Source organism: Chiloscyllium plagiosum, unplaced genomic scaffold, assembly GCF_037043375.1.
Source record: "Chiloscyllium plagiosum isolate Xiang-an unplaced genomic scaffold, Cpla_swu_hap1 HiC_scaffold_20, whole genome shotgun sequence".
In the NCBI taxonomy this organism is placed as follows: Eukaryota; Metazoa; Chordata; class Chondrichthyes; order Orectolobiformes; family Hemiscylliidae; genus Chiloscyllium; species Chiloscyllium plagiosum.
The window spans coordinates 6639711-6665933 of record NW_028270158.1 but is presented as its reverse complement, the minus strand read 5'-3'; the positions used below and the strand labels follow the sequence as shown (position 1 = coordinate 6665933).

Genomic DNA, 26223 nt, shown 5'->3' with positions numbered 1-26223 from the left:
GCCTTTGTCGACACCATAGAGGTTCACAGCAAGGAAGACGGCCATTTGGCCCCTCGTGCCCACATTGATCAACAACTGGCTGGCTACATTAGTCCTATTTTTTTCTTGATCTTGACCCGTAACAGGCAGTGAATTCCAGACTCCAACCATACTCTGAATGAAACAAATTCTCGTCAACTCTCCTTTTAACATTCTATCTTTTAACTTTGATCAATTACCAGAAAAATAGATTTCTGTACTAATGAGGAAAGTGACTTTCTATCAACCCTATCTGGGCCCCTCTTAACTTTTTTAGACAGCTCTCAGGTCCCTTTTTAACCTTCAATGCTGCAAGGAACACATCTCAAGGCTACTTAATCTTTCTCCATAGCTCAGACCCTCTGGCCCATGTAGCATGATGCTAAATCTCCTCTGTATCTTTTCTAGTACAATTGCAACATTCCTGAAATTTGGTGACCAGAACTACAGTATTCTGGTCATGAATGAATCCGAGTTCAGAAAAGATTTACAAAGATATTGCCAGGGTTGGAGGGTTTGAGCTATAGATAGAGGCTACTTTCTCTGGAGCATCAGAGGCTAAGCAGTAACTTTATAGAAGTTTATAAAATCATAGGAGATTTGGATAGGGTGAATAGCCAAGGTTGTTTTCCCAGGATCGGGGAGTCCAAGACCAGAGGGCATAGTTTTAGTGTGAGAGGGGAAGGATCTAAAAGGGATCAAAGGGGCAACTGTTTCATGCAGAAGGTGGTGCATGTATAGAATGAGCTGCTAGAGGAAGTGGTGGAGGCTGATACAATTACAACATTTGAAAAGCATTTGAATGGGTACATGAATAGGAAGGGTTTAGAGGAATATGGACCAAATGCTGGCAAATGGGACTAGATTAATTTAGGATATCTGGTCAGCGTGAACGAGTTTCCATGTTGTACGTCTCTATGACTCGATAACCTGCCTGCTCTCATATTTTGTGCCCTCACTAATACAGGCAACTCTCGCATATGTCTAAATATTTTGTCTATCTACCCTGCTGCCTCCAAGCATCTGTGGATATGCGGACCAAGATTCCTCTGATCTTCAGTACTTTTCAGGTTCCTACCAATCATAGAATTATCCTTTGTCTTGTTAACCCTCCCCAAATGCATAAACCTCTCTTCTGGAGTGAATTCCATTTGCTACTACTCTGCAAACATGACCAATTTGTTCATATCCTGCAGTTTTTGCTAATCTAATTTTTGTAACACCTATGAACTTCTTGATCATTGTTAAGATATCAAATGATGATGTTACTGGTCACATCTGACCTGTGACTGAAATTTGGCTTGATTTTTTTTGTTTTTAAAAAAGTGCTCTTTCATTTAAGCACGAGCACACATTGATACAGGTTTGATTTTAACCATAAAACTGATGTTTTATTCATTTGTGGGATGTGGATGGCATTGGCTGGGCCAGCATTTATTGCCTCTCTCCAGTTGCCATTGAGAAAGTGGTGGTGAGCTACCTCTTGAACACTGCTGTCCACCTGTTGTGGGTTGACCCACAATGCCGTTAGGGAATGAATGACAGGAATTTGACCCAGCATCAGTGAAGGAACAGCAATATATTTCCAACTTGGAATGGGAGTGGCTTGGAGGGGTACCTGAAGGTCGGAGTGTTCCCATGTATCTGCTGCCCATGTCCTTCTAGATTAGAATTAAAATTAGATTTTATTGTCATGTACATCTGTACTTGAGTACACATGACTACAGTGAAAAGTGAACAATGGCACCATCTTAGGCATAAAGGTACTTAAGAACAAAAAAATCTTAAGTACAAAGTTAAAAATTAATCATTACAGTCCTTCTTAGTATTAAGTAGAAAAAAAAAATTTAAAACTTTGACAATCTTTCTTAAGTGCTTAACGATGCTGGGTTTGCATTCCCCACAAGCGCTCAATTTCCTCCACTTTGGCCCACTCTCTGGGAGACCTTGGGCTGCCTGTTATCACTGCCACCACAGATGCCGGTGGTCCTCTCTCACTGCCGCATTGGGTTCGCTCCCCCTGCTTTGGACTTGATCTCTGACCATCAAAGTTCTGATTAAGGCCCCTGGTCACTGCCACACTCCGGACCACACCGAGCCGTGATACTGCTGCCATTGCCTCCACGACTGAGCTCTCTCCAGGAGGTAGGTAAGTAGAATAAAATCTAAAAGAAAAGTGGACAGAGTGGATGAGCCTATTCTACTATCACCATCATAAATTACCAATGTAGATATCATCAGGAATAAATGATATATTGCAAACAGCTTAACCTTAGAAATATGAATACTAGCAACCATTATTTTAGATGCATAACCATGCTAAAAATTCATTTGGTTGAAGTATCGTAAGAAACAAAGCTTGGTGCAAGATTTTAAACAGCATCTCGAAGGAGTATGAGATTAAGAGACAAAGTGGCTTCACAAAGATGGAAGTGGTTGTGGGTTTGGAAGGTGCTGTCTGAGGATTTGCATTACTTGGCTGAGACAGTGCTCCCAATTTTGGCAGCCCCCAGATGTTAGTAAGGGGGGCTAGTTTGTGGGGTCAACAGTGCTGTTTCTGCCATTTGTCTTTTCCTTTGCCTAGGTTGATGCCAGGTGATATATCTGGTTTTTTTTTTGAGACTTTGTAGCGATTGATACAACTGAATAGCTTGCTAGGCCACTTCAGAGGGCAATTGAGAGTCAACCACATTTGTGGGTCTGAAGTCACAGGTAGTTCAGATCAGGTGAGAATGGCAGATGTTGCCATGAGGCCTAATGCTTTTTCTTCCTGTATTTTAGGTTTTATAGCTGTGCAAACTTGAAAAGACTGCTGTGCATCTAGATAAGCAGTGTCAGTTGGAACTGGCCTTGAACATTTCCTGATATTTGTTTAGAAATGGCAAATGGGGAAATTGGCACCCCAGTACTACAAACCATATACCACTTGTTCAAAATCCAAAATAAATGCCAGATGAATTACAAAACTTGCATCACATCATACCCCTAATATTCAAGTCCAGATCATTAATGTACACCACAAACAGATAACCGTTCAAGCACTAGGACATGTCAAACCCCACTGAAAATAGACCTGTCACAGAAACCCCTCTCTACCTTCTTCATCTGCTTCCTGCACCTCAGTCCCCCAATTTAGGATCTAATGTGCCACTTGTTTTCCATGGGCTTGTTACTTTCTTGATCAGTCTGTATAAGGGACCTTCTCAAAAGACTTCCTAAAGTCTGTGTCGACCACATCAAGTGCATTCCACTCATCAGCACTCCTTGATACCTCCTCATGAAATTTGACAAATTTGATCAAGTTTTATTTTTCCTTAAATACATGTTGACTATCTTTAATTAATCTGTGTGTCCAAGTGAAAATATATTCTGTCCCTCCAAAATCTTTCTAATATCTTACCCACCACAGAGATCAGGCAGACTGACCTGAAATTTCTTGCACTATCTCTTTCTCCCTTTTTAAATTTAATTGTACCTTTCCTTTTTAGCTTTCTGCATTGTCTTCTTTGCCTAGACAGCAAAGCGAATTGTTTGTTTTGCAATCTGTCAGATGGATGAAAACTAAACAGGCCCATGCTCAACTCTGCCTCATTTCGTAATGCTCTGTAGAATTTGGCTTGCAGAGAATTGCAGATTTTAAGTTACACCTATAAGCTTTTATATAAAAGGCCCCAGTGCATTGTTGAGGGCGATTGGTCCTTTGCGTAGGTATTGTCCCATCCAATTCTGTTTCTAATCAATTTGTTTTGTTAGCAATCTTCTTGCACATCGTGATTCGATGTTTTATTACTTTCATTTTTTTCCAATGTAATTGCTGATTGATTTTTATATTTCATTGTATAAAAGGAGATGAATCTGAAGGGATTTGATGATTTTTATAAAAGTTCTGAAGCTGCAATAATTCAGCAGAAATGCAAATAGGTCTTGACAGCTTTATTTTCACTGGGGATGATTTTGTAGATGGAACAAGTTCATTTGTATTTAAAAATCCCTGGTGACGGGATTCAGAGTTAACAACAGGTTTGCTTCTGTGATAAAATTTTAAAGTAATTGATCAAAGCAAAATAAGTCTCTCATTTGATTGTGATGCTCTTAAAAGCCTTGGGAACATTGTGACAAATTAGCCTGAGGGTGCTATTATTGAACAACAAAATAGTGTAGTGCAACCAACTGTTTTGGACAATAAAATAATCTACTACCTGATCTGCTGTCACGTTGCTTAGTTAATCTGGATTCTGAGGGATGCTTATGATGTTCATTTGCTAAAACTGGCTTTTATTTTGGTGCAGCTGGCCAGTTACTCTAGAAATCTAGGTGTTTGTAGCAGTTTATTAATCTCTAAGATGATTTAGCATTCGTACATTGCTTGTAACGTCTGACTAGGAGTCAGAACCCAGAATGAAATGCTTGGTTTCCTTCCTTACATTGCATTGATACACAAAGTGTCATGAAGTGTGTCACAAGCCCATGCTAAACATGAGGTAAATATGACATTGAATGTCCTATAACATGAGTCCAAGGGTATGTGTTTTGCAAAACATTGAATGTTATGACAGTTGATGTACATATCAGGCAATTGACTTATGGGTGCCTTCCATCAAATTTAATTTTTATTATTTGGCATTCTAAAAGTTGCATCATATTTTTATAATCGAACTGTTTTGTGAAAGTTGAATATTGGTGACCTTGATTATATAGTATAAGATTCTTTAAATGTTCTATTTTCACCTTTTTGCTTTATCTAAGCCCAGACTGTATGTGTATGACTACCCTTCCCGACACTACATCGCCTATTCATCATTTAAGTTTTAAGAATTCTCTTTGTTTGATTTTTTTTCGAAGGAAAATCTCACAGTATGAAGAAATGCTGATTACATTTTTTTTATCACCTGCCATTGATTTTAAGTTTGATGTATCTCCCTATATAAAGGATGATTACTTTTGAATCCTACTGAAGCTGGAATGTAAATGTACATACCTCTCTGAGATTCCACACACAGCCTGTCTGGATTAAAATTATTTTGGATAAATTTCAAGAACACTGTAACTATGATAACAAATTTACTTCATCTTCCAATATATCTCCAACCATTCATTCAGGTCTTTGAAAGAAGACATTCCTCTTCCTCCTCCTCTCTGTCCTAACTGAGTGACCCCTTACTCTCAGATTATGCCCTCTGATCCTTGATTTTCCCACAAGGGGAAACAACCATTCTGCAACTACTTTGTCAAATTCTCAAAGAAAATTGCATATTTCAATAAGGTCACCTCTCATTCTTCTAATTTCCAGTGAATACAGGTTCAACCTATCAATGTCTCCTCATAAGACAGTTCTTTCATACCTAGTATCAGCCTACTGAACCTTCTCTGGACTGATTTCAATGACAATATATCTTTCCTTAGATAGGGGAACCAAAACTGCATTTGCATTCCCTATTTCCCACTGATCTTGTAAGCTAGCTTTTTTTTGATTCATTGTTGAGAACACCCAAATCCTTAAGCTCTTTTATAGTTTTCTGCATTCTTTCTCAATTTTAACTAATACTATACTACCTCTATTCTTTCTGCCAAAGTACAGAAGCTCACATTTTCTCACATTTCTGTCCCATCTGTCAAGTTTTTGCTATCGCTTGACCTGTATCTCCTTCTGAAAACTCTTTGGCAATCTCACCATTTGCTTTCCCACCTATTTTTGTCACCTAAAGACTTGGCTATGGGATATACACTTAGCTCACCCAGGTCATTTAATATACATTGTAAATAGTTCTGGTACCAGCTGTAATGATTATAATGAGGTCAGGTGGGTGGACATCCTAGAATATGAGTTCCCTGATTGGGCCAGATTCACAGCCCCAATTAGGAAGCCCTGGCTGATAAATATAAACAGGAATGTCTGAGCTTCTGTTCACTCTGAGACCTGGCTCTGAGAAAGTCGGACCGGTGTCAAATACTATGCATGTATAAATAAATGGTGACTTGGTGCATCATACCGGTCTCTGGGGTTATTTCACCAGGACTGGTCCCTGTGGCACAACACTAGTTCTCGGTTGCCAACCGAGAAAAATGTTCTTCGCCCAACCCTGTCTTCTATTAGTTATCTGATCTTCTTTCCACACTAGTATACTACTTCCAACACTATGGGTTCTCATCTTTTTAACTAGCCTAATGTGTGGGGCCTTATCAAATGCTTATTGCAGCTACTGCTTCCCCTTTGTCTACCTGTTTGTTAAAGAAGTCTAGTAAATTTGTCAGGCTTGGTTTCAGTGGGAAATAGGGAAGCCATGCTGACTCTGCTTGAGCACATTGTGTTTCTAAATGCTCTGCTATTGCACCCTTTATAATAGAGTCTAACATTTTCCCAATAATAGGACCTGCCTTCTTGGGGTTGGAGTTCCAGAGATTCAGGACAACCTTGACCTAGGTCCTCAACTTTAACATTCACTATGCAGGATCAGGTATCCTGTTAATTTATGAAGCCTCTCTGTTTGGGATTGCAGTTTTATTAACCATAGATTCTGATGATTTGAGCTTCATTTTGGTGCTCTTTGCAGATTTTTACAATTTTTTAATGACTGAAATGGAATTTATAATGTCCCTATCCCTGTTTATTGAACCCAATTGAGGTTTACCTCCAACTGCAATGGATTAGAATTCAATGTTATTTTGTATTTCACTTATTGGACAGGATTTGTATTATTGCTAAATCAATTGAGAATTAATGTAGGCCTGAATCCAAGAATCCTTAGATTCTAGGAAAGTCCCAGAGAATTAGTAGACTGCCAGTATAACACCTTAATTCAAACAGAGGCGACAAATACATAGATAACTATAAGCCAGTTGTTGTTGAGAAAATATTAATAGCAGAACATTTAGAAACAGACAATAAACGAAGCAGAGTCAACATGGTTTCATGTAGGGGAAATCATGCTTGACAAATTTATTGTAGTTCTTTTGAGAAGGTAGCAATTAGGATAGATAAAAAAGAACCAGTAGGTGCAATATATTTGAATTTCTAAGAGGTGTTCGATAAGATACTACACATAAAGCTACTCCAGAAGGTAAAAGCCTATAGTTTTGTAGGTGAGTTTTGGGTGGGTAGAGGATTGGCTATAAAATAGGAGACCACGGTGTTGGCATAAAGGGGGCATTTTCAAGATAGTAAACTGTATAGAGGAGTACAACAGGGATTACTGTTGGGCTATACCTATTTACAATATATATATATATAGAAGGTATTATTGCTAGGTTTATGAATCACATTAAAATATGTGGAAGGGCACACAGTAAGGGTGACACAATCTACAGAGGGATGTCCTAGGACAACCAGTACCTACAACAAATCCGAGGACAACCAGTACCTACAACAAATCCGAGGACAACCAGTACCTACAACAAATCCGAACCTGCAATCTTCTTCCCGACCTCTCCGCCCCCACCCCAGTCTGACCTATCACCCTCACCTTGACCTCTTTCCACCTATCACATTTCCGACGCCCCTCCCCCAAGTCCCTCCTCCCTATCTTTTATCTTAGCCTGCTGGACCAACTTTCCTCATTCCTGAAGAAGGGCTAATGCCCGAAACGTCGATTCTCCTGTTCCCTAGATGCTGCCTGACCTGCTGCGCTTTTCCAGCAAAACATTTCCATCTCTGATCTCCAGCATCTGCAGACCTCACTTTCTCCTCTACAGAGGGATATAGACTTATTTAAGTAAGCAAAAACTTAGCAGATGGAATATAGTGTGGGAAATTGTGATATGTACTTTGGCAGGAAGAATAGAAGATCTGGGTATTACTTGAATGGGAAAAGACTGCAGAAAGCTGCAGCACAGTGGAATTTGGAAGTTTTTAAAAAATTGGCTTTGTTGCCTAGATCAGCATTTATTACCCATCCCTAATTACCCAGAGGGCAGTTAAGAGTCAACCACATTGCTGTAGGTCTGGAATCACATCTAGGCCAGACTAGGTAAGGATGGCACTTTCCTTCTCTAAAGGACTTTCGTGAATGAGCTGGGTTTTTTCTGACAATCAACATTGGATTGAATGGTCACCATTGGACTCTTAATTCATGCATGAATCACAAGAAACCATCACCCAAATTCAGTGGGTATTATGGAAGGTAGGTGGACAGTTGGCCCTTATTTCTAAAGGAATGGAATATAACAATAGAAAGTCTTGCTAAAATTATACAAGGCACCAGTCCGGTCAGGTCAGGTCAGGCCAGCACCACTCTAATCTTGCCTCTAACCTCCAGCATCTGACTAGTCAGGCCGTCACTGAATACTATGAACAGCTTTGGATCCCTTATCTAAAAGAAGATGTATGGCATTAGTGGCAATTCAAAGGAGGTTCATGGGTTGATCCTGGTTGTGGAGAGACTTTCTTCTCAGTTGAGAAAATGTGTGCCTGTAGTTATTGAAGTTTAGAAGAAAGAGAAGTAATCTTACTGAAACATATAAGATTCTTAGGGGTAGACAACATAAATGTGGAAAGGTTGTTTCTCCTTGTGGGAGAGCCTAGGACCAGACGGCGTAATCTCCGTGTAAAGGGTCACCCATATGAGACAGATGGGGAGGAATTTCTTCTTTTGAGGGTAGTCAGTCTGTGGAATTCATTATTTCCGAGAGCTGTAGTAGCTGTATTGCTAAATATATTCAAGGCTGAGATTGATAGATTTCTAATCAATAAGGGAACCTATGGTTACAGAGAATAGGTAGAAAAGCAGAGTTGAGGATTATCAAATTGATCTCATTGAATGATAGAGTGGACTCGATGAGCCGAATGGCTTACTTCTATTGCAATTTTTAATGATCTGTAAGAGATATCCAACCACTGGTATTTAAAGACTGAAAACAGAACTTTTTCACCAACAACATTTTGGGGATGTGGAACAGATTCCCATGTGGATGTGGAAGAATGTGAATCAGTTTACTTCATTCAAGAAGAATTATTGTAAAAGAAAGTGAAGTATCCTTAGTGGGATGTAGGCACACACTGTTTATCTGCGATTAACAGAGCGTTCATAAAAACCTAAGTGCAAGCTGCTTCTTGCACCACATGAAGTGTTCCATATTGCATTAAACCTTTTACTTTTAACATCTGTACAATTAGATGCTTTTTATTGACAGTTCACCACAACATCCTGTTTGCATCAATATTTTTGCTCTCTGGGTATACTGGAGGTATATCAACGCCAAGTTCTTCCCCTCACTATGGTTAATCCACCACATGGACCATTGTAATGCCATCCTTTAAATGATCAGAGTTCACTATTCTGATTGATTATTGTATCAAACACTTAACCAGTGTCTTGTTCGGAAAAGAATTGTGGTTAATAATTTTCAGTAATCACATGGAACTCCTTTTTATCATTCTAATGAGCATTATATCTGAAATGCATACTTAATAAAGCATACTGGACACTAAAACAACCACTTAATGTTTGCAATCAACACAATAAAAAGAAATAGGTCACCTTGTTGAATTTCTTCCCTTCAGTCTCTAATTAGACCACTTTTTTTATATGCTGGAGGTACTCTATAAATGCAAGCTGTTGAAGAAATGGTTTTTGAGTTTTTTTTAACAATTTACTATTTAATTCATTATGTGGATCACTACGTCGTGAAATGGATTATATATTGAGTATTTGCCATTGGAAGGCTGGACATTGTTGCATTTAGCATTTACACTTCAACTTAATTTCTGAGAAACATTGCTGGCCTTTCAGATTGAGGAACATGCATTGAAGATTCGAGGATTAAGATTGTGAATTGACTAAGGGGTTTTAAGGAAAATGCTGTGCTCAGTTGAAGAGCATTGAACAAAATTTTGATTGGGCATATGGATAATTAAGGGAGACAACTTAAAAACCATGTACAATTTGTATGAACAAATCCATCGATTTTTAACTCTTGGGGAGTTGTCAGCCAAGGATAACACTGTGATCCATAATGTTAAGCAGGAAAAACATCAGAATGTGAATCTAATTTTATAATCAGTTATTTAAAAAAAAAACTCTAGTCATTTCAACGATGACATTTCTATGGTCTCAGTAGTGCACTAATCATAATTAAGAAAGGTTTCTACGATTCACTGTTTGTATCAAGATCATAAAACGCATGAATAAAAAAACACTTTTTAAGATGTCACAGGAAATTAGTAACAGCAAAAATCTTTATCCATAATTCATAGAATATTTCATCATCTTTATTTCTTTCTCCAACCTTTAAATTATTTTTATTGTTCATTCATCACATGCTTTTAAAAAGGTGTTCATCAACACATTCACCTATATATCTGTAAAAACTTAAAATGCTGAACTTGAATATGTCTTCTGCGAAACTAACTAATATACATCTCTTGACCAGCCATCTTCCATTAATTTGTGGCAAACTCAAACTCTGCTTACCCTTGGAATAATTCTGTCACAAACAGAGATATACCAACCACTCCCTATGGCTTCTGTATCTTTTCATTTGAACTTCCTGATACACTTTTCACTTTGAAATCTACTATGAGAGAAGAAAGAGATGGACTTGCATTTACGCTCCTACTGCTCCCATAATTACCTGAACCTGGCAACATAGCCGGTTTCTTACTATCATGACTCACCAGCATGTCTTCCCTGGAAGCAGGAGTCTTTTTTTCTCCAGGCTCCCTCTTTCCAATTGTCCTGTTCTCACTTTTCCAGTTATTGTGCCTTCTTGCCCCTTAACATTCATGCTACCACTCATGGCACACCAAGCATTGGTGCTAGAGTCATATAATATAGTGTGGAAGTGGACCTTTTGGCCCACTGTGACTGCACTGGTTGTCAAGCATCTATCTGTTTCCCAGTACGTGGTCCATAGCCTTCTATCTTTGGCATTTCAAGTATTAATTTGATAACGACTTAAATATTGTGATGGTTCTTGTGATGGTTCTTTACCACTGTTTAAGGCAATGCATTCAGATATGCACTACCTTTTGAGTAAAAGCATTTTTCCGTAAATCCCCTCTAAATATGCTGCCCCTTGCCTTAACTCTATGTCTCTTGGTTATTCATCTCCCCACTAAGGGGAACAGTTCATCCTATCTATCCTATTCATACCCATCATAATTTTGTTAACCTCAATTAGGTCTTCCCTTGGCCTTCTCTGCCTGAAGGCTGGGGTTGTTTTCCTATCTTTCCTCATAGCTGAAATCATCCAGCCCAGACAACATCCTGGTTGATTCTTATCTGTACCCTCCTTAGTGTAATCATATATTTCACATTTTGTGGCCACTCAGAAATGCATCCAGCTGTGGCCCAACTAATATGTTATACAGTCATGTTATAACTTCACTGTTCATGCTTTCAGAACCTCAGTTAATATAGGCAGTTATCCCATACGTCTTTTAATGACCCTATTGACCTGCCCAGTTGCCTTCAAGGATCAGTGGGCATACATACCAAGGTCCCTCTAATCCTCCGTACTTTCCAGGGCCCTACCACTCATTGTATACTCCCTTGCCTTATTCATTGTCCCAAAATTCATTACTTCACGTTTAACAGGATTAAACTCCAATTGTCACTGTTCTGGCCATCTGACCAGACCATCATATATCTCCCTGTATTCTACAGCTTCTCTCAGATATTTACCATTCCAGAAATTTTTGTGACCTTTATAAACCTGCTGATCAAATCTCCTACATTTGTGTTTCGGTCATGAAATTACACTAATATACTTTCCCAAACTATTCTCTCCTACTGTTACTGTTTTGCTCAACACTCAAGTCTGTACAATTGCTAATGTTGAGATCTTGCAGACAAAATTTGTCATCATTGTACATTATGCAGTGGCATTCCACAAGTCCATTTCTCTTGTTCTCAGCCCTCAGATTATTGGTCAGACCGTTGGTTATTAATTTTCCATCTTGCATCATGTGCCATGGAACTGATACTGTCAATCTCAATTATCTTTCATTTCTTCATAGAACTTCAGGTAGGGAGAACTTGAAGTATCTAAGAGATTAATGGATATAAATACTGCAGATGCTAGAACTGTGATATAAAAGCAAAATATACTCAGCAATTTGGGCGGCACCTGTGACAGGGAAACAAGGTTAATGTTTCAGGTCAGTGACCTATCAACAGAATTTTCTGTGTCTCACGGCTCTGTCACATGGAGTGAGAAGAGTGAATATTTGATTAATGTTGAAAGAACTAAGAACAAACTGGGACATTGAGGTTTGGAGGGAGTTGTAAACAAGCATGAAGATCTTGAATTAATTGTGTTGATTGATGGGAAGCAAATGGAGATGAACAAGGAGTAATGATGAGCAGAGCTAAATTATGGTATATGATGCAGACAATGAAGCTTTGAACAAATTGACGTTGACAATGGAAGCTGACCACACTTGTACTCATATAATGATTGTAGTCAGAAAGGATATCATTGACTTTTGACAAGTGCACAGGCCATAAACTAGACAGGTGAATGGGGTGATGCGGAGGGAAGATAGCATGGGTGGTGTTAGCTAGTAGAGACATGCATGCAGTTGGTAGACGTATAACAATTCAAATTTACTACAGATGCCTTAGAGTTCAGTGATGATAATTGCTCCATTAAGCGATTTGTTTTTTTTAAATGGCAAATGATACCCGTTAATTTACAAATAGAGCATTGTGTTAGAACTTAGGGTGTAAAATGTAGCTTTCTTACTGTGTTATTCTATTGACACTATGCGAGGTGTCATTTGGTTAGATTTGTGAGCAGTTTTTACCACATTTGACAAAACAATACAGAACACTGAAGGATAAGAAGCATCTGATGTAATTAATACAGCTTATACTTGGATGCCAGTGAATAAATATAAGAATGCTTAATCACTAGACTACTCCATTGGGTCTTTACTGAATGGAAAAAAAGTCATTCTCAACCTTTTGATGCCTGATGGCTGAGGCAAAGGCAAACTTTCCTCAACCATCTGCTCTGTCTGACCGATTTCCCCCCATTGTGCTTATACTTATGTTGTGATGTTCTTGTGTGGCAAGTCTTTCTTGCAGCCTCAACAGATACCAAAAAAAGATGGCCAGTACCAAGGTCTAAAGATCTTGACTTATATCATGAATTGTTCATTGCTTGGGCCTCCATGAGGAATGACCTTCAGTCTTGCATTGCAAATGTTGTTTATCCACCTGTTGTTTTACATACTACAGAGCTTACCTCAAGTTCAGGTCCACGTTCTTTATGGGAAAATTGACCAAAGAATCTCAAACAGTAATAAAAAGGGCTAAAGCAACAGAGCTGTTTATTAACCTTGTCAGAGAAAAAAATTCAGTGAGCTCCCCACACTATTACTGCGTGAATTTTGGAATGCTTCATTCTGATACCTGAACAAAGTAGTGTAGTATTCCATTTCCTCACACTGACATCTCTACCTTGATGAGCGTAGAAATAAATCCAGTGATTAACTTTTTGTTTTGTATTTTCAATTAAGACTTTGAGTTCTTTGAAGAGAAGGCTATTTCATGAAGAGAAAATGGCAATACCAGAGAGCTGCATTAAAATGACTGCTTCATTCATTGGACAAAATAATCACCAGTAGTCTATGTTTTCCTCTCAACTGCTCCATCTGGGTTGGACCGAAGAGTCTGTTTCCATGCTGTACATCTCTATGCTCTATCTGTCTTCCTTCTGAACTGTGCTCACCTCTACACCTTTCCCTCTATGTTTCAGTTGGAATATAGCAGCTGGTGTAGCCATATGGAAGGGAACAACTTATTATATATGTTGTATCTGTAAGCAGGTGTCCAGTCTGAATACAATTTTTTTTAACTGTTCCCTAGAGAAAGATTGGAAAGGACCTTTCTACTTCATACAAGGAGCTGATCCACAATTTGGCCTTATGAAAGCATGGAAGGTTGGAGATCACGATAATAGCGGTGATGAATGGCAGGAAGAAATCCAGCTCATGGAGCAAGCAGTGCAGGCTATCAACAAGTTAACCTTGAAACCCAAGTTCTTTGTACTATGTGGAGATCTTATTCATGCAATGCCAGGTAATCACTGTCAACAGAACTTACTGAAAATGCCATGATATCTGACAACAGCAGTATATTTGCACCACTTTGAAAAATGCATTAAATGTTTTCCACTCTGTTTCCAAAATACACTGTGCAGAGATACAGAAATTCCCTATTGAATCTTCAAATATCTGTTATTGTGTTTGTAGAATACAATGCTTAACAAACCTCTAGATAAAGAGTGAAATGCCTACCATAATTACAACCAAAGAGCTATGAATACCTTCCGAACAATATGGAAAGTCATTGTTTTCTGCTCTCTGCAGCTCTTGCACCAAAGCTGTGGTGAGCAAGCAGAAATCCACCCTGCAAGCAACCCCCTCCCCCACCTGAAACTATTAGCATGCTGCTGTGATGCTGGGTATTAATGCTGCAGTTTACCAGGGCGATAGAATATGGGTCATTCTTTACTTCCCTCTTCTGCCGAGTTAATCCTTGGCATCCCCCATTAGAGGGAAATATTTTTTAGCTGGACTGTCATCAGAGAGAAGACATAAAGTTAATCAACTGAAGCTCCTCGCACATACCTGCTATGGCCTTATCATTGGTGAGGCTTTGTTCATGTATGGAAATCAGTTTCTGTTAAGGAAGAACTAAATGCATGAATTCGTATAAAAGTCAGATAGTCCTGAAAAGATTGAATAGCTAGTTTAAATGCCAGGTAACATTTTTTGACTACATGCTGCTGTTATTAATTTTAACATTGCAAATGACTGTTTTTACGATCTCTGACATGACCACCAAATTTATGTAAGTCTGTAGATAAAAGCCATGTTGTGCTTGAACACTCCAAAGGGCACGTTAAAGAGTAAATGCAGTCAAGACAGATTTTACAGATTTCTTGGCAAGTCCCCAGATGTTAGTGACACTGAGAGTCATCAAATCTCATTAAAACTTTGTCTCCTATACAAGGAGTTTCAATTCTTCACGCATGAAAATCTAGCCTTGAAACATTCTCAAATGTGCTCTGTAACGGACTGTGTCTCAATTACTGCTCACTTTCAGGTAGTTTAGTCTCTTTCCCTGGCATTGTGTTCCACTGGATTCCCCAACTGCAGTCAGCATCTATTCATGTTCATAAATTCAGTTCTTTTCATTGACTACTAATTTCACTGAGCAGACACTGTCCCTAGGATTTCTGAGTTCAAGTGTTTCTCTGCACAAGCTGATTGTGGATTTAATTCATCCCCACACTCAACTGCACTGAACTATCAATGGTTTCCAGAGACCTCACCTGCCTTAACTGCCTGGAGTCTGCTAGCAGCAACATTATTGAAGCTGCATCTTTGCTTCAGCACCATCCCAGCTAAAATTGTAACTGCACCTAACTTCTTTCAGCAAACGTCTTTCTGTTGTAATGATTTTTACAGCCTGAGTTCACTGAATGCTTTCAACTAATTTTGGCTTCAATTCCCAAGACAATCTCTGAACTGTCATCATTACGAGTGTTGTAGATCCACATCTTTAGCTCTACAAGCCCACCTTTAGGACACCATGTCTTCTACTCAAACATGGGTAACCTGTTTAAAAAAAATGACCTAACCTTTTCAGTATATAGATTTCAACATGCTTTATTTGCATTTATCCCATTTCTACTGTTAAAATAAAGTTTTTAGTCTTGGGAATTAAAGTTTAGTTGAAATACACTGATCAGAAAGTAGATATTCACCACACCTACTAAAGGAAATATTAGATTATAGCATTTTCTATTGTGCTGTCTCCACTAAAATGACGCTTATATTTTCAACACCAATCTTTTCCCCATGTAATAGGAAAGGTCAGCAACTGATAAGTTGACTTCTACTTAGATTTCATTGGAGATGTGTAATTTTGACCTGATCTTATGAAGAACACATCAAACTTACGTCAGTTTTATAAATGAAGTAACAAATTGTGTTATAGAAACTGAAATGCATATGTAATCAGAAAAAAAATTGATAGCTGATTCAAATAAGCAATCAGCAGGAATGATCGTAGAGTGCTAGAAAAACTGAATGGCCTGAATGTGGATAAATCACCTGGACCTTTTGGACTACGCCCAGAGTTCTAAGGGATATTGGTTAAGCGATTGTGGAGGCATTAGTAGTGATCTTTCAGGAATCGCTAGAATCAGGGAGGATCCCAGAGGTCTAGAAAATCGCTAATGTGACACCCTGTTTAAAAAGGGAGTAAGGCAAGAGATGGAAAATTACAGGCCAATCAGCCTAACCTCGTTCGTGGGTAAGTTCCTGGAATCCATTGTGAAAGATGAGATTTTTGAATACTTGGAAGTGTATGATAAAATAGGGCAAAGTCAGCATGGTTTCATCAAAGGGAGGTCATGCCTGACAAATCTGCTAGAATTCTTTGAGGAAGTAACAAGCAGGGTAGACCAAAGAGAGCCAATGGATGTTATCTATCTGGACTTTAAGAAGGCCTTGACAAGGTGCCGCACAGGAGTAAGATAAGGGCCCATGGTGTCAGGGCAATGTGCTAGCATGGCTAGAAGCTTGGCAGTCTGGCAGAAAGCAGAGAGTGGGGATAAAAGGGTCCTTCTCAGGATGGTAAATGGTGACAAGTGTTCCAGAAGATGTTCTGCAAGGCTCTGTGTTGGGGTCACAACTTTTCACTTTATACATAAACAGTCTAGATGAAGGAACTGAGGGCATTCTAGCTATGTTTGCAGATGAGACAAAAGTAGATAGAGGGACAGGTGGCACTGAGCATGCAGAGAGGCTGCAGAAGGGTTTGGACAGGTTAGGAGAGTGGGCAGACAAGTGGCAGATGGAGTACAATGTGGGAAAGTGTGAGGTCACGTACTTTGGTAGGATGGATAGAGGCGTGGACTATTTTCTAAATAGGGAGAAAATTCAGAAGTCTGAAGTGCAAAGAGACTTGGGAGTTCTATTCCAGGATATTCTCAAGGTAAACTTACAGGTTGACTCAGTAGTTAGGAAGGCACATGCAATGATGGCATTTATTTTGAGAGGACTTGAACATAAAAGCAGGGATGTACTTCTGAGGCTTTATAAAGCTCAGGTCAGACCACATTTGGAATATTACACACGGCTTTGGGTCCTGTATCTCCGGAACGATGTATTGGCCCTGGAGCATGCTCAGTGAAGGTTCATGGATTTGTCCCAGGAATGAAAAGCTTAACAAATGAGGAACATTTGAGGACTCTGGGTCTATATTTGATGGAGTTTAGAAGAATGAGGGGGGATCTTTTTGAGACATACTAATGGCCTGGACAGAGTAGATGTTGGGAAGGTGTTTCCATTGGTAGGAGAGACTAGGACCCGAGGGCACAGCCTTAGAGTAAAAGGAAGACCTTTTAGAACAGAGATAAGGAGAAACTTCTTTAGCCAGAGAGAGGTGAATCAGTGGAATTCGTACTGAAGCCTGTGGAGGCCAGGTCATTGAATATATTTAACACTGAGATACATAGGTTCTTGAGGATTGAGGGTTACAGGGAGAAAGTGGGAGAATGGCAGAGCTGACTCGATGGGCTGAATGGCTTAATTTCTGCTCCTCTGCAACTATTCTGTTCTTATCGTCAGAATAATTGAGTTGGGTTTCAAGGATGGTCTACAAAGAAGAAATTGAGAGAGTGTCTGCTAGGAAGGAAGTTTCCTATCTTTAGCCCTAGGTGGTAGAAGGCACTGCCGCCAGTGTTGGAGTCAAATGCGCAAGAAATCAGTGCAGAGGAGCACAGAGTTTAAGCATGGGAAAGGTTACAGAGATTGGGATACGTGAAGAAAGAACTTGATCATGATGATGAGAAATTTGAATTTGAGGTGTGGCGGAATGGAAGCCAGAATAGATTAGTGAATGCATGGTGATAGAGAAGCTTAATTTTAATATGGGATGGGACATCAACAGTAATGTTCTAAAGATCTGAAGGTGGTTGAGGGTGAAGATGGGGGGCCTTGCTAGGACCATATTAGAATAGTTGAATCTTGGGGTGACTAAAGGTTGACTTGCTGGTAAATGATGGTTTGAGGCAAGTGCAACATGGGTGATGCTATAAAGATTGCTGATGATTATACAGAAATGGAAGCAAGCCATCTTTGTGATGGTGAGGATATAAGTAACTGATGTTCAGCTGTTTGAATGAAGAGACAACTGTCCATAACACAGCTGATCACAAAGGTACAAAGTGCAACAATATTAGGCAATATGATACCTTGTCTACAAAGCTCAAACTCTGAGAAAAGTTATTTAAATCAAAACTATTCACTTCTTTCACAAGTCAGTCACAGTTAACTGGGATTTAACACTTCATATTCTGAATTTGTTGGGGGTCATTAACATAATACCTCAAATATTCTGTTTTAGTAAAATCAAAGCAACTTTAAAGTCTCTATTAATTTGTCTGTGTAATTCCTATTGTGGTTTCTTTAAACAATTTGGCAACTTGTTGAGTAATTGTTTGTTTGGAAGAATAAACTTGGCTTTATACCAAGCCTCCCACAATATGAGCTGACTTTGCTTTCAAAGTGATTCACTGGGAAAGGGTTACTCCTGATTTGATTTTGTTGCAGCTGTATTGCAACCCCAACTGTCAGAAGAGAAACTAAATTACCAGTCTCTTGTTCCTTTAGAGAGCTAGCCCATTTATCTGCCAATCTAGGCTGTCACATTCTATGTAGAATTGTAAAAGATGGTGCAGGTGACCTATTATTACCTGTGCTCAGGACATTGTTATTTTTTATCTGTTAATCTGTGTTACTGCTGCACTTGTGTGCCCTACAAAAATATTTTCACAGCTGCTGGACGGGAGAGAGCTGTCTGAGTTTGTACGTTAGCTATACTGATAGTAGTTGTGTGAAGTACTGTGGTGCAACTGACAGGAGATGTTAATCTTTTGAATACCTGAGGAGAGCCATATTCATGTGTATTGAATTGTTTTTCACCAAATGGAGGACATAGCAACCTGTGCGCATTTTACTTTTGTATATGAATAACTCAAATTATTTTTGTTTTCTGTTAGATCCATTATCGTATCTCTTTCCACAATTAATTGTAAATAGACAATTTTATCACTTCACAACTTAATGGAGCTGTGCTCTCACCACTGACAAATCCTGTTGCTCTGCTGCTCTTCATGTGCCTCAATTGGTTACACAAGCGACCATTCAACATTTTATGTTTTGAGCGTGTGTGAGGGAGAATGAAAAGATCATTGCAGCATTATCTCTCAACCCATCCTGTCACATTCTACGTGGTGTGTAAAAGATGGTGCAGGTGGCAATTACTTGTGCTCGGAGCCTAGTTATTTTTTATCTGTTAATTTGTGTTACTGTTGCAGTTACATGCCCTACAAAAATACTTTCACAGCTGCTGGATGAATAATAATGACTGTGGGTTGGTTAGGATTGAGTGAGAAAGGAAAGCATGATGAATTGTACAACTTAGAAACTCCTGTTTGCCAAAGCAATCACACTCAACCCCTTTTGATGAGCATAAGCAGTCCTTACTACAGCTACTCTATTTCATTATTGCTGGAACAAGCTTGAATATTTACTTATCCTTGCCTTAAGTGTTATTATAAGCATCTAAGTAATTACTATCCTAGAACACAATAGGCAGCTGAAGGAAATATATAATTCAGTTATACAGCATTGCTTTCCACTGAAGCTTTCAGATAGGTTTAAGAAAGAAACAATATGCTGGTCAGAAGCAGTAGATTACTGTTCTCTCACGTTCTTGAATGAGTTTGCAATCAATATGTAACTCAAGATGATTCCCTCTCCATCTAATGACCTTGCAAAAAGTGGTATTTAAAATTTATACATTGTTTACTCATGATAAAGTTAATGAGGAACAGAACCCTTTTTTTATTCTATTGGGGCATGACTATCCATATTTGAGACATTCAGCTCAGGTGTATCATGCCAAATTCCTTCCTAAAAGTTGGTCTTAGGTCCAACCTCCAAAAACCATCAACATCTCTTAGTGTATTTTGTGAAATTGTACTTTATAATGACAGCCATTATTTGGTTTCTCCAGCATGATTTGCAAATGGTGATGTAGGTACCCACTAGAATATTTGGTTGGGATTAACTATGTGGAATGGTTTTACAGTTAGCTGAAAGAAGAAATTTAACCCTTTCAGACTGCTTTGCTTGTGAACCATATTTAGGTTTTAAAACACTGCTTTGCAAAAAGAAGTACCACTGACCTCAAATAGTTGCTAGGAAAAGGAATAGAGTCGATGATTAAGGTAAGAACTTTGGGAGTAAGACTAAATAAAATGGTCTCATGTGTTCCAAATATTTGGTTGAATTAAATTAAAGCACATCCAATACTAGATGTGTTAGTCATGAGTCAGTACAGTGGTTGAGAATGATGATGGTGGTGAGGTAAAGTTGGGAGATCTCAGCATCCATGTAGGACCTGATGCTGCTTTCAAATAATATCTCCAAGGAAAAGTATGCAAATGGGAAATAAGAGAACTCAGGATGGGTTTTTAGAGGACACCAAAGACAGCAATATAGGATTTGGAAATGGAGTGAATTCAAGTAATACTCCTGTGTTTAGATTGATAACAAGACCAGATGAGTGCAATACTATCAGCTGGGCTAAAGTAGAGAAGTTTTGAAGGAGAACACTTTACCAGGTTGGGAAAGGCAAAGAGTGATCATTTACCTTTTATCATAGTCATATGGGATGTTATTTGTAATCTCATGATAGCTATCTTGATACTGGGGCACATATCATCTAATTTATTGATTAGGAGTGCACTAATGGCAGATATGTAGGAGAGTTGGACTGTACCTAAGGTGCTGACTCAGCTAAGAATGCCAGTGTAGCCTGACCAGTGGACAAGATCACCTTGCCGAAGGTATGCTGGAGATAGGACAGAAATAAAAGATGAAGGGTTTTTGCCCGAAACATCGATTTTCCTGCTCCTCAGATGCTGCCTGACCTGCTGTGCTTTCCCAGCACCACTCTGATCTAAACTCTGCTTTCCAGCATCTGCAGTCCTCACTTTTGCCTAGAAGCAAAATAGAATTGAGTCCAGAGCCAAGAGAGCACCTCAGGACATATGACCCAATGATGGGCTAGGGACAGGGAGAGAAGCAGCAGAGATTGTTGGCATGATCTTAGTGACAAAAGGTCCTTGAGCTCCTTGTACTTTTTTCTGACCCATTGTACAGGACATCACTTAAAACAATAAGAGCAGGAAGAAAAGCTATTTCAGAAACTAATAATTGGGAATACCAGCATGGTTTTAGAGATGAGAAAGAAAGAATTAGGAGAGATTATCAGGAGACTCTATAATCAATTCTGTAAAGTCATAGAAATCAAAACGTTGTAAGGTGGTATATTTAGCGTGTGGAAACTGCAAAAAGAACTAACAGCAAAAAGCAAGAAAGGTGGTTTGGTAATAGTTGGGGGGGAATGCCCTCGGCTAATAAGCCTAGACTTGTATTCTGCCTTCATGGAGAGAAGTAGCAGATTTTTTTTAATCCAGCTAGGGAGCAGCATTTAACTCTTTGATTAACATGGGCTTTTCAGAGTTAAGAACTGCTCAGAGTCATAGAGTCATACAGCACATAAACAAACCCTGCCAACCAGATATCCCAACCCAATCTAGTCCCATCTGCCAGCACCCAGCCCATATCCCTCCAAACCCTTCCTATTCATATACCCATCCAAATGCCTTGTAAATGTTGCAATCGTACTAGCCTCCACCACTTCCTCTGGCAGCTCATTCCATACATGTACCACCCTCTGCATGAAAATGTTGCCCCTTAGATCTCTTTTACATCTTTCCCCTATCACCCTAAACCTATGCCCTCTAGTTCTGGACTTTCCCACCCCAGGGAAATGACATTGTCTATTTATCCTATCCTAGCCCCTTATGATTTTATAAACCTCAATAAGGGTCACCCCTCAACCTCCGACGCTCCAGAAAATAACCCCAGCCTGTTCAACCTCTCCCTATAGATCAAATCCACCTACCCTGACAACATCCTTGTAAGTTTTTTCTGAACCCTTCCAAGTTTCACAACACCTGTCCTATAGAAGGGAGATCAGAATTGCACACATAATTCCAAAAGTGGCCTAACCAATGTCCTGTACAGCTGTAACATGACCTCCCAACTCCTGTACTCAATACTCTGACCAATAAAGGAAAACATACCAAATGCCCACTTCACTATCCTGTCTACCTGCAACTCTACCTTCAAGGAGCTATGAACCTGTACTCCAAGGTCTTTTTGTTCAGCAACACTCCCTCTGACCTTACCCTTAAGTGTATAAGTCCTGCTAAGATTTGCTTTCCCAAAATGCAGCACCTCGCATTTATCTAAATTAAACTCCACCATTGGCCCATCTGATCAAGATCTTGTTGTAATCTGAGGTAACCTCCTTCACTGTCCACGGCACCTCCAATTTTGGTGTCATCTGCAAACTTACTAATTATACCTCTAGAGAAAAAAAAAATCTACTTGCTTTTCACTACTGTGGAATGTCCCAAAGTGAGTGACAGAAGATTACTTTTAAAGAGTAAGTCAGTATTATAATTACCAAATTATGCACAGCAAGGTACCACAACAGCAATGTGAAGTTTTATTTATTAGTAATGTTGATTAGAGGAATGAGAACTGACAATGATATTGTGGAGAAATCCCCTTTTCAAAGTAGTGGTACAAAATCTATCTTTTCTACTTGAGGGGACAGTTGGGGCTTCAATTTATCATCTCTATTGAAATACGGCACACTTGACAGTGCAGCACTTCCTTAGCATTGCACTGAATTAACAGGTAGTCACATCTTTGGGACTTGAAGCCATAGCCTTTCTTTTATTCATTCAGTTTTTATGGCCCATTTCTCATTGTCTTTGTCTTTGAGAAGAAGGCAGTGATGTTCGTCCTTGAACCACTGCAGCCCATAGAAAGTAGGTACACCCGTAGTGCTATTAGGGAAGGAGTGCTTTTTGACCAGCAACATTGAAAGAATGGTACTTGAGTTTTAAGTCATGATGTGTGGCTTGAAGGGAACCTGTGGATACTATTTTCCTACATATCTGCTGGTTTAGAACTTACCTAGGAACATTGAAATTCGGAGTGAGAGTAGGCAATTCAGCCCTTCAAGCCCACTCCACCATTTACCATGATCATGGCTGATCTTCTCCTGGTCTCAACTCCACTTTTCTGCCTGCTGTCCATAGCCTCTTATTCCACTTCTCATCAGAAACATATCTGTTTCTTTCTTGAACCTGTTGATTGATTCTACCTCCACTACACACTGGGGGAATGAGTTCCAGATACACAACCCTTTGAGAGAAGTAATTTCTCCTCATCTCAGTTTTGAACCTACCTCCTGTCACTCAAAATATATAACCTCTTATTCTCGACTGTCCCACAGGGCAACATCTATCCAATATCCCCCTAATCAGACCTTGTATATAAAATCAGCATTTTATATATCTCAATCAGATCCGCCCTCAGCTTCTGATCTCCAGCAAGTACAGGCCCAAGCTTTTCAACTGCTCCTTTGTGTGACAGCCCTTTCATCCCTGGAATCAATCTGGTAAACTTCCTCTGGTCTGTCTCCAGTGCCATCACATTCTTCCTCAACCATGTAGACCAAGACTGGGCATAATACTCCAGGTGTGGTCTCACCAATGCTTTATATTATTGTACCAACACATTTTATAATTTAGTCCTTTTGTAATAAATGCCAAGATTCCATTTGCCTTTCTTAATATATGATGCACTTTTTTACCCACTTTCTGTGATTCATGCACAAGGACACCCAAATCCCTCTGCATTGACACACTTTCAATCTGCTTTCAATTTAAATAATAATTTGTTCTTTAATTTTTCCAGCTAAAATGGGCAACTTCACACTTAAAGCCACGTTAAACCTCATCTCCAGATTCTGGCTCAAAATCCTAGTCTATCAATATTCATCTATAAACTAGCTATCTCGTCATCACAGTTTGCATACCCATCTATTTTGATATCATTCATAAATTTTGTTATGTTACACTCTGTCCCTGCTTGCAGCTCGTTTATATAGATTTGTAAATAGTTGAGGTCTGAGAACTGAACCTTGCAGAACTCCAGTAGTTACAGGTGAAAGAGGTCATGGGTTTGGATTGTAGTATCGGGAACATTTTTGAGTTGTTGAAATGCATTTTGGTACGCACTGCTGTGACTGTGCATGTCAAAAGGGCTGCTTTGTCCTGGATGGTCCCAAGCTTTGTGAGGGTTGTTAGAGCTGCGCACATCCAGGTGAGCGTAGAGTATTCCATCAAACCCATGCCCTGAGTCTTGTAGATGGGGTTTAGACTGTGTGGAGTCAAGAAGTGAGTCTCCCGCCAAAGAATTTCCAGCCTCTGAACTGCTTTTGTAGCCAAGTATTCAAAATAGTTGGTCCAGTTTAATATATGGTCAAGGATAACCCGTAAGATGTTGATGGGAGATTCAGCGATGGTAGTGATGTTAATTTGAAAGTATGATGTTTCGATTCTGTCTTGTTGAAGATGATCATCCCTGCCACTTGTATGGCACAAATATTTCTTGTCACTTGTCAGCCCAAACCTGACTATTGTCCTAGTCTTGCTGCATTTGGACACTGAGGACTTCAGTATTTGAGGAGTTGTGAATAGTGCTGAACAATGCACAATCAACAGTGAATAACCCCACCTCTGACCTTTATGATGGAGGGAAGATTATTGATGAAGCAGTAGAAGATGGTTGGACAAAGAATACTGCCCTGAGGAACTCCTTGAGACTAAGACGATTGACCTCCAGCAACTACAACCACCTTCCTTTTGTATTACGTTTAATTCAACCCAATGGAGAGTTTTCCTCCTGATTTTCATTAACTGCAGTCATGTGAGGGTTCCTTGACACCACACTCAATCAAATTGACTTTCTGACTCAAAGGTGAGGTTGTATCCATTAAATCACAGCTAACCTTTGAAAGAGAAAATTGAGTTCCAGAAGACAGCATTAGCAGTAAAAGGAGATGAGGTTGGATGATTGCTAAACAATGAGTTTTGATGTCTAGGCATTTTTTCAATAAATAGTTACATACAATTACTGAATTAAATAACAGGGTCAGCTATGGACTTTGCTGGAGAATTACTTCAGGTGTTACAAATGTTGGAAGAATATAATTAAGAAGTAATACAAAAACAAAATAACTACAAATGCTAGAAATCTGAATTGAAAACAAGAAAAATGCTTAAACAACACAGGTATGGCAGGGAAGGTGATGGCCTGGTGGTATTGTCACTGGACTGTTAATCCAAAGATCCAGGTAACGTTCTGGGACCTGAGTCTGAATCCCACCATTCACAAGTGGACAAATCCCTAGGTCTAGGTGAGTTGTATCCCAGGTTGCTGCAGGAAACAAGGGAGGAAATTATAGAGGCTCAGACCCAAACTTTTACTTTCTCCCTGGTTAGATGGGCGATGCCAGAGGACTGGAGGGATGCTAGTGCAATTCCATTTTTCAAGAAGGGTGGTAGAAAATAAAACAAGGAATTGGAGACCAGTAAGTCTCACATCAGTGAAATGGAAACCATTGGAAACAATTCTGGAAAAGAAATTTAATCCCCACTTAGAGAGGCAAGATTTGAGCAGCATGGCTTTGTCATACCAAACAAATTTGGTTGAATTTTGAGAGGTAACCAGGTGTGTAGATGGGGGTAGTGTGGTTGATATGGATTTCAGCAAAGCCTTTGACAAAGCCCCATGTGAGAGACTGATAAAGAAGGTGAAAGCACATGGGATCCTGTGTATCTAGTATTAAGATAAATTAACACACTCTTTCTTGCGTTTGTAAAAACATGAGTAAAAATAAACTACTGTTTGTTTCATGAAGATGTCATCCAGTAATGTGGTTGAAGAGTATGCCCTGGATTAAGGTCACCAAGCAGAATGCATCAGTGTGGGAGAATGATTCAATGTGATTCATGTAAAAATTCAGTACATGCCAAATTTAATTATACCAATAAATATTGAGCTTCTCTTGTTCCTCTTCACCCACAGAATTATAATATTTAGTTATTTTTCTTTGCCTCTCCAATATATAGTGTGCATAGTCATCTTTTGAGAGAATGCTTACTGTGAAAATGTTTACCAACAGCACCCTAATGATCAGCAGGTCAGGCAGCATCCTGATGATTCCTGATGAAGGACTTATGCCCAAAATA

General features: G+C 39.2%; 1 protein-coding gene across 3 annotated transcripts in view; it reads left to right on the top strand.

The window, feature by feature from the left end:
- Positions 1-26223, top strand: part of cpped1 (calcineurin-like phosphoesterase domain containing 1) — a 190622-nt gene that overhangs the window by 25455 nt on the left and 138944 nt on the right. For all 3 annotated transcript variants that reach the window (XM_043712111.2, XM_043712112.2, XM_087997619.1), the window contains exon 2: positions 13827-14039. In XM_043712111.2, coding sequence (XP_043568046.1) covers positions 13827-14039 — 213 coding nt within the window. The remainder of the gene's footprint in view (positions 1-13826; positions 14040-26223) is intronic.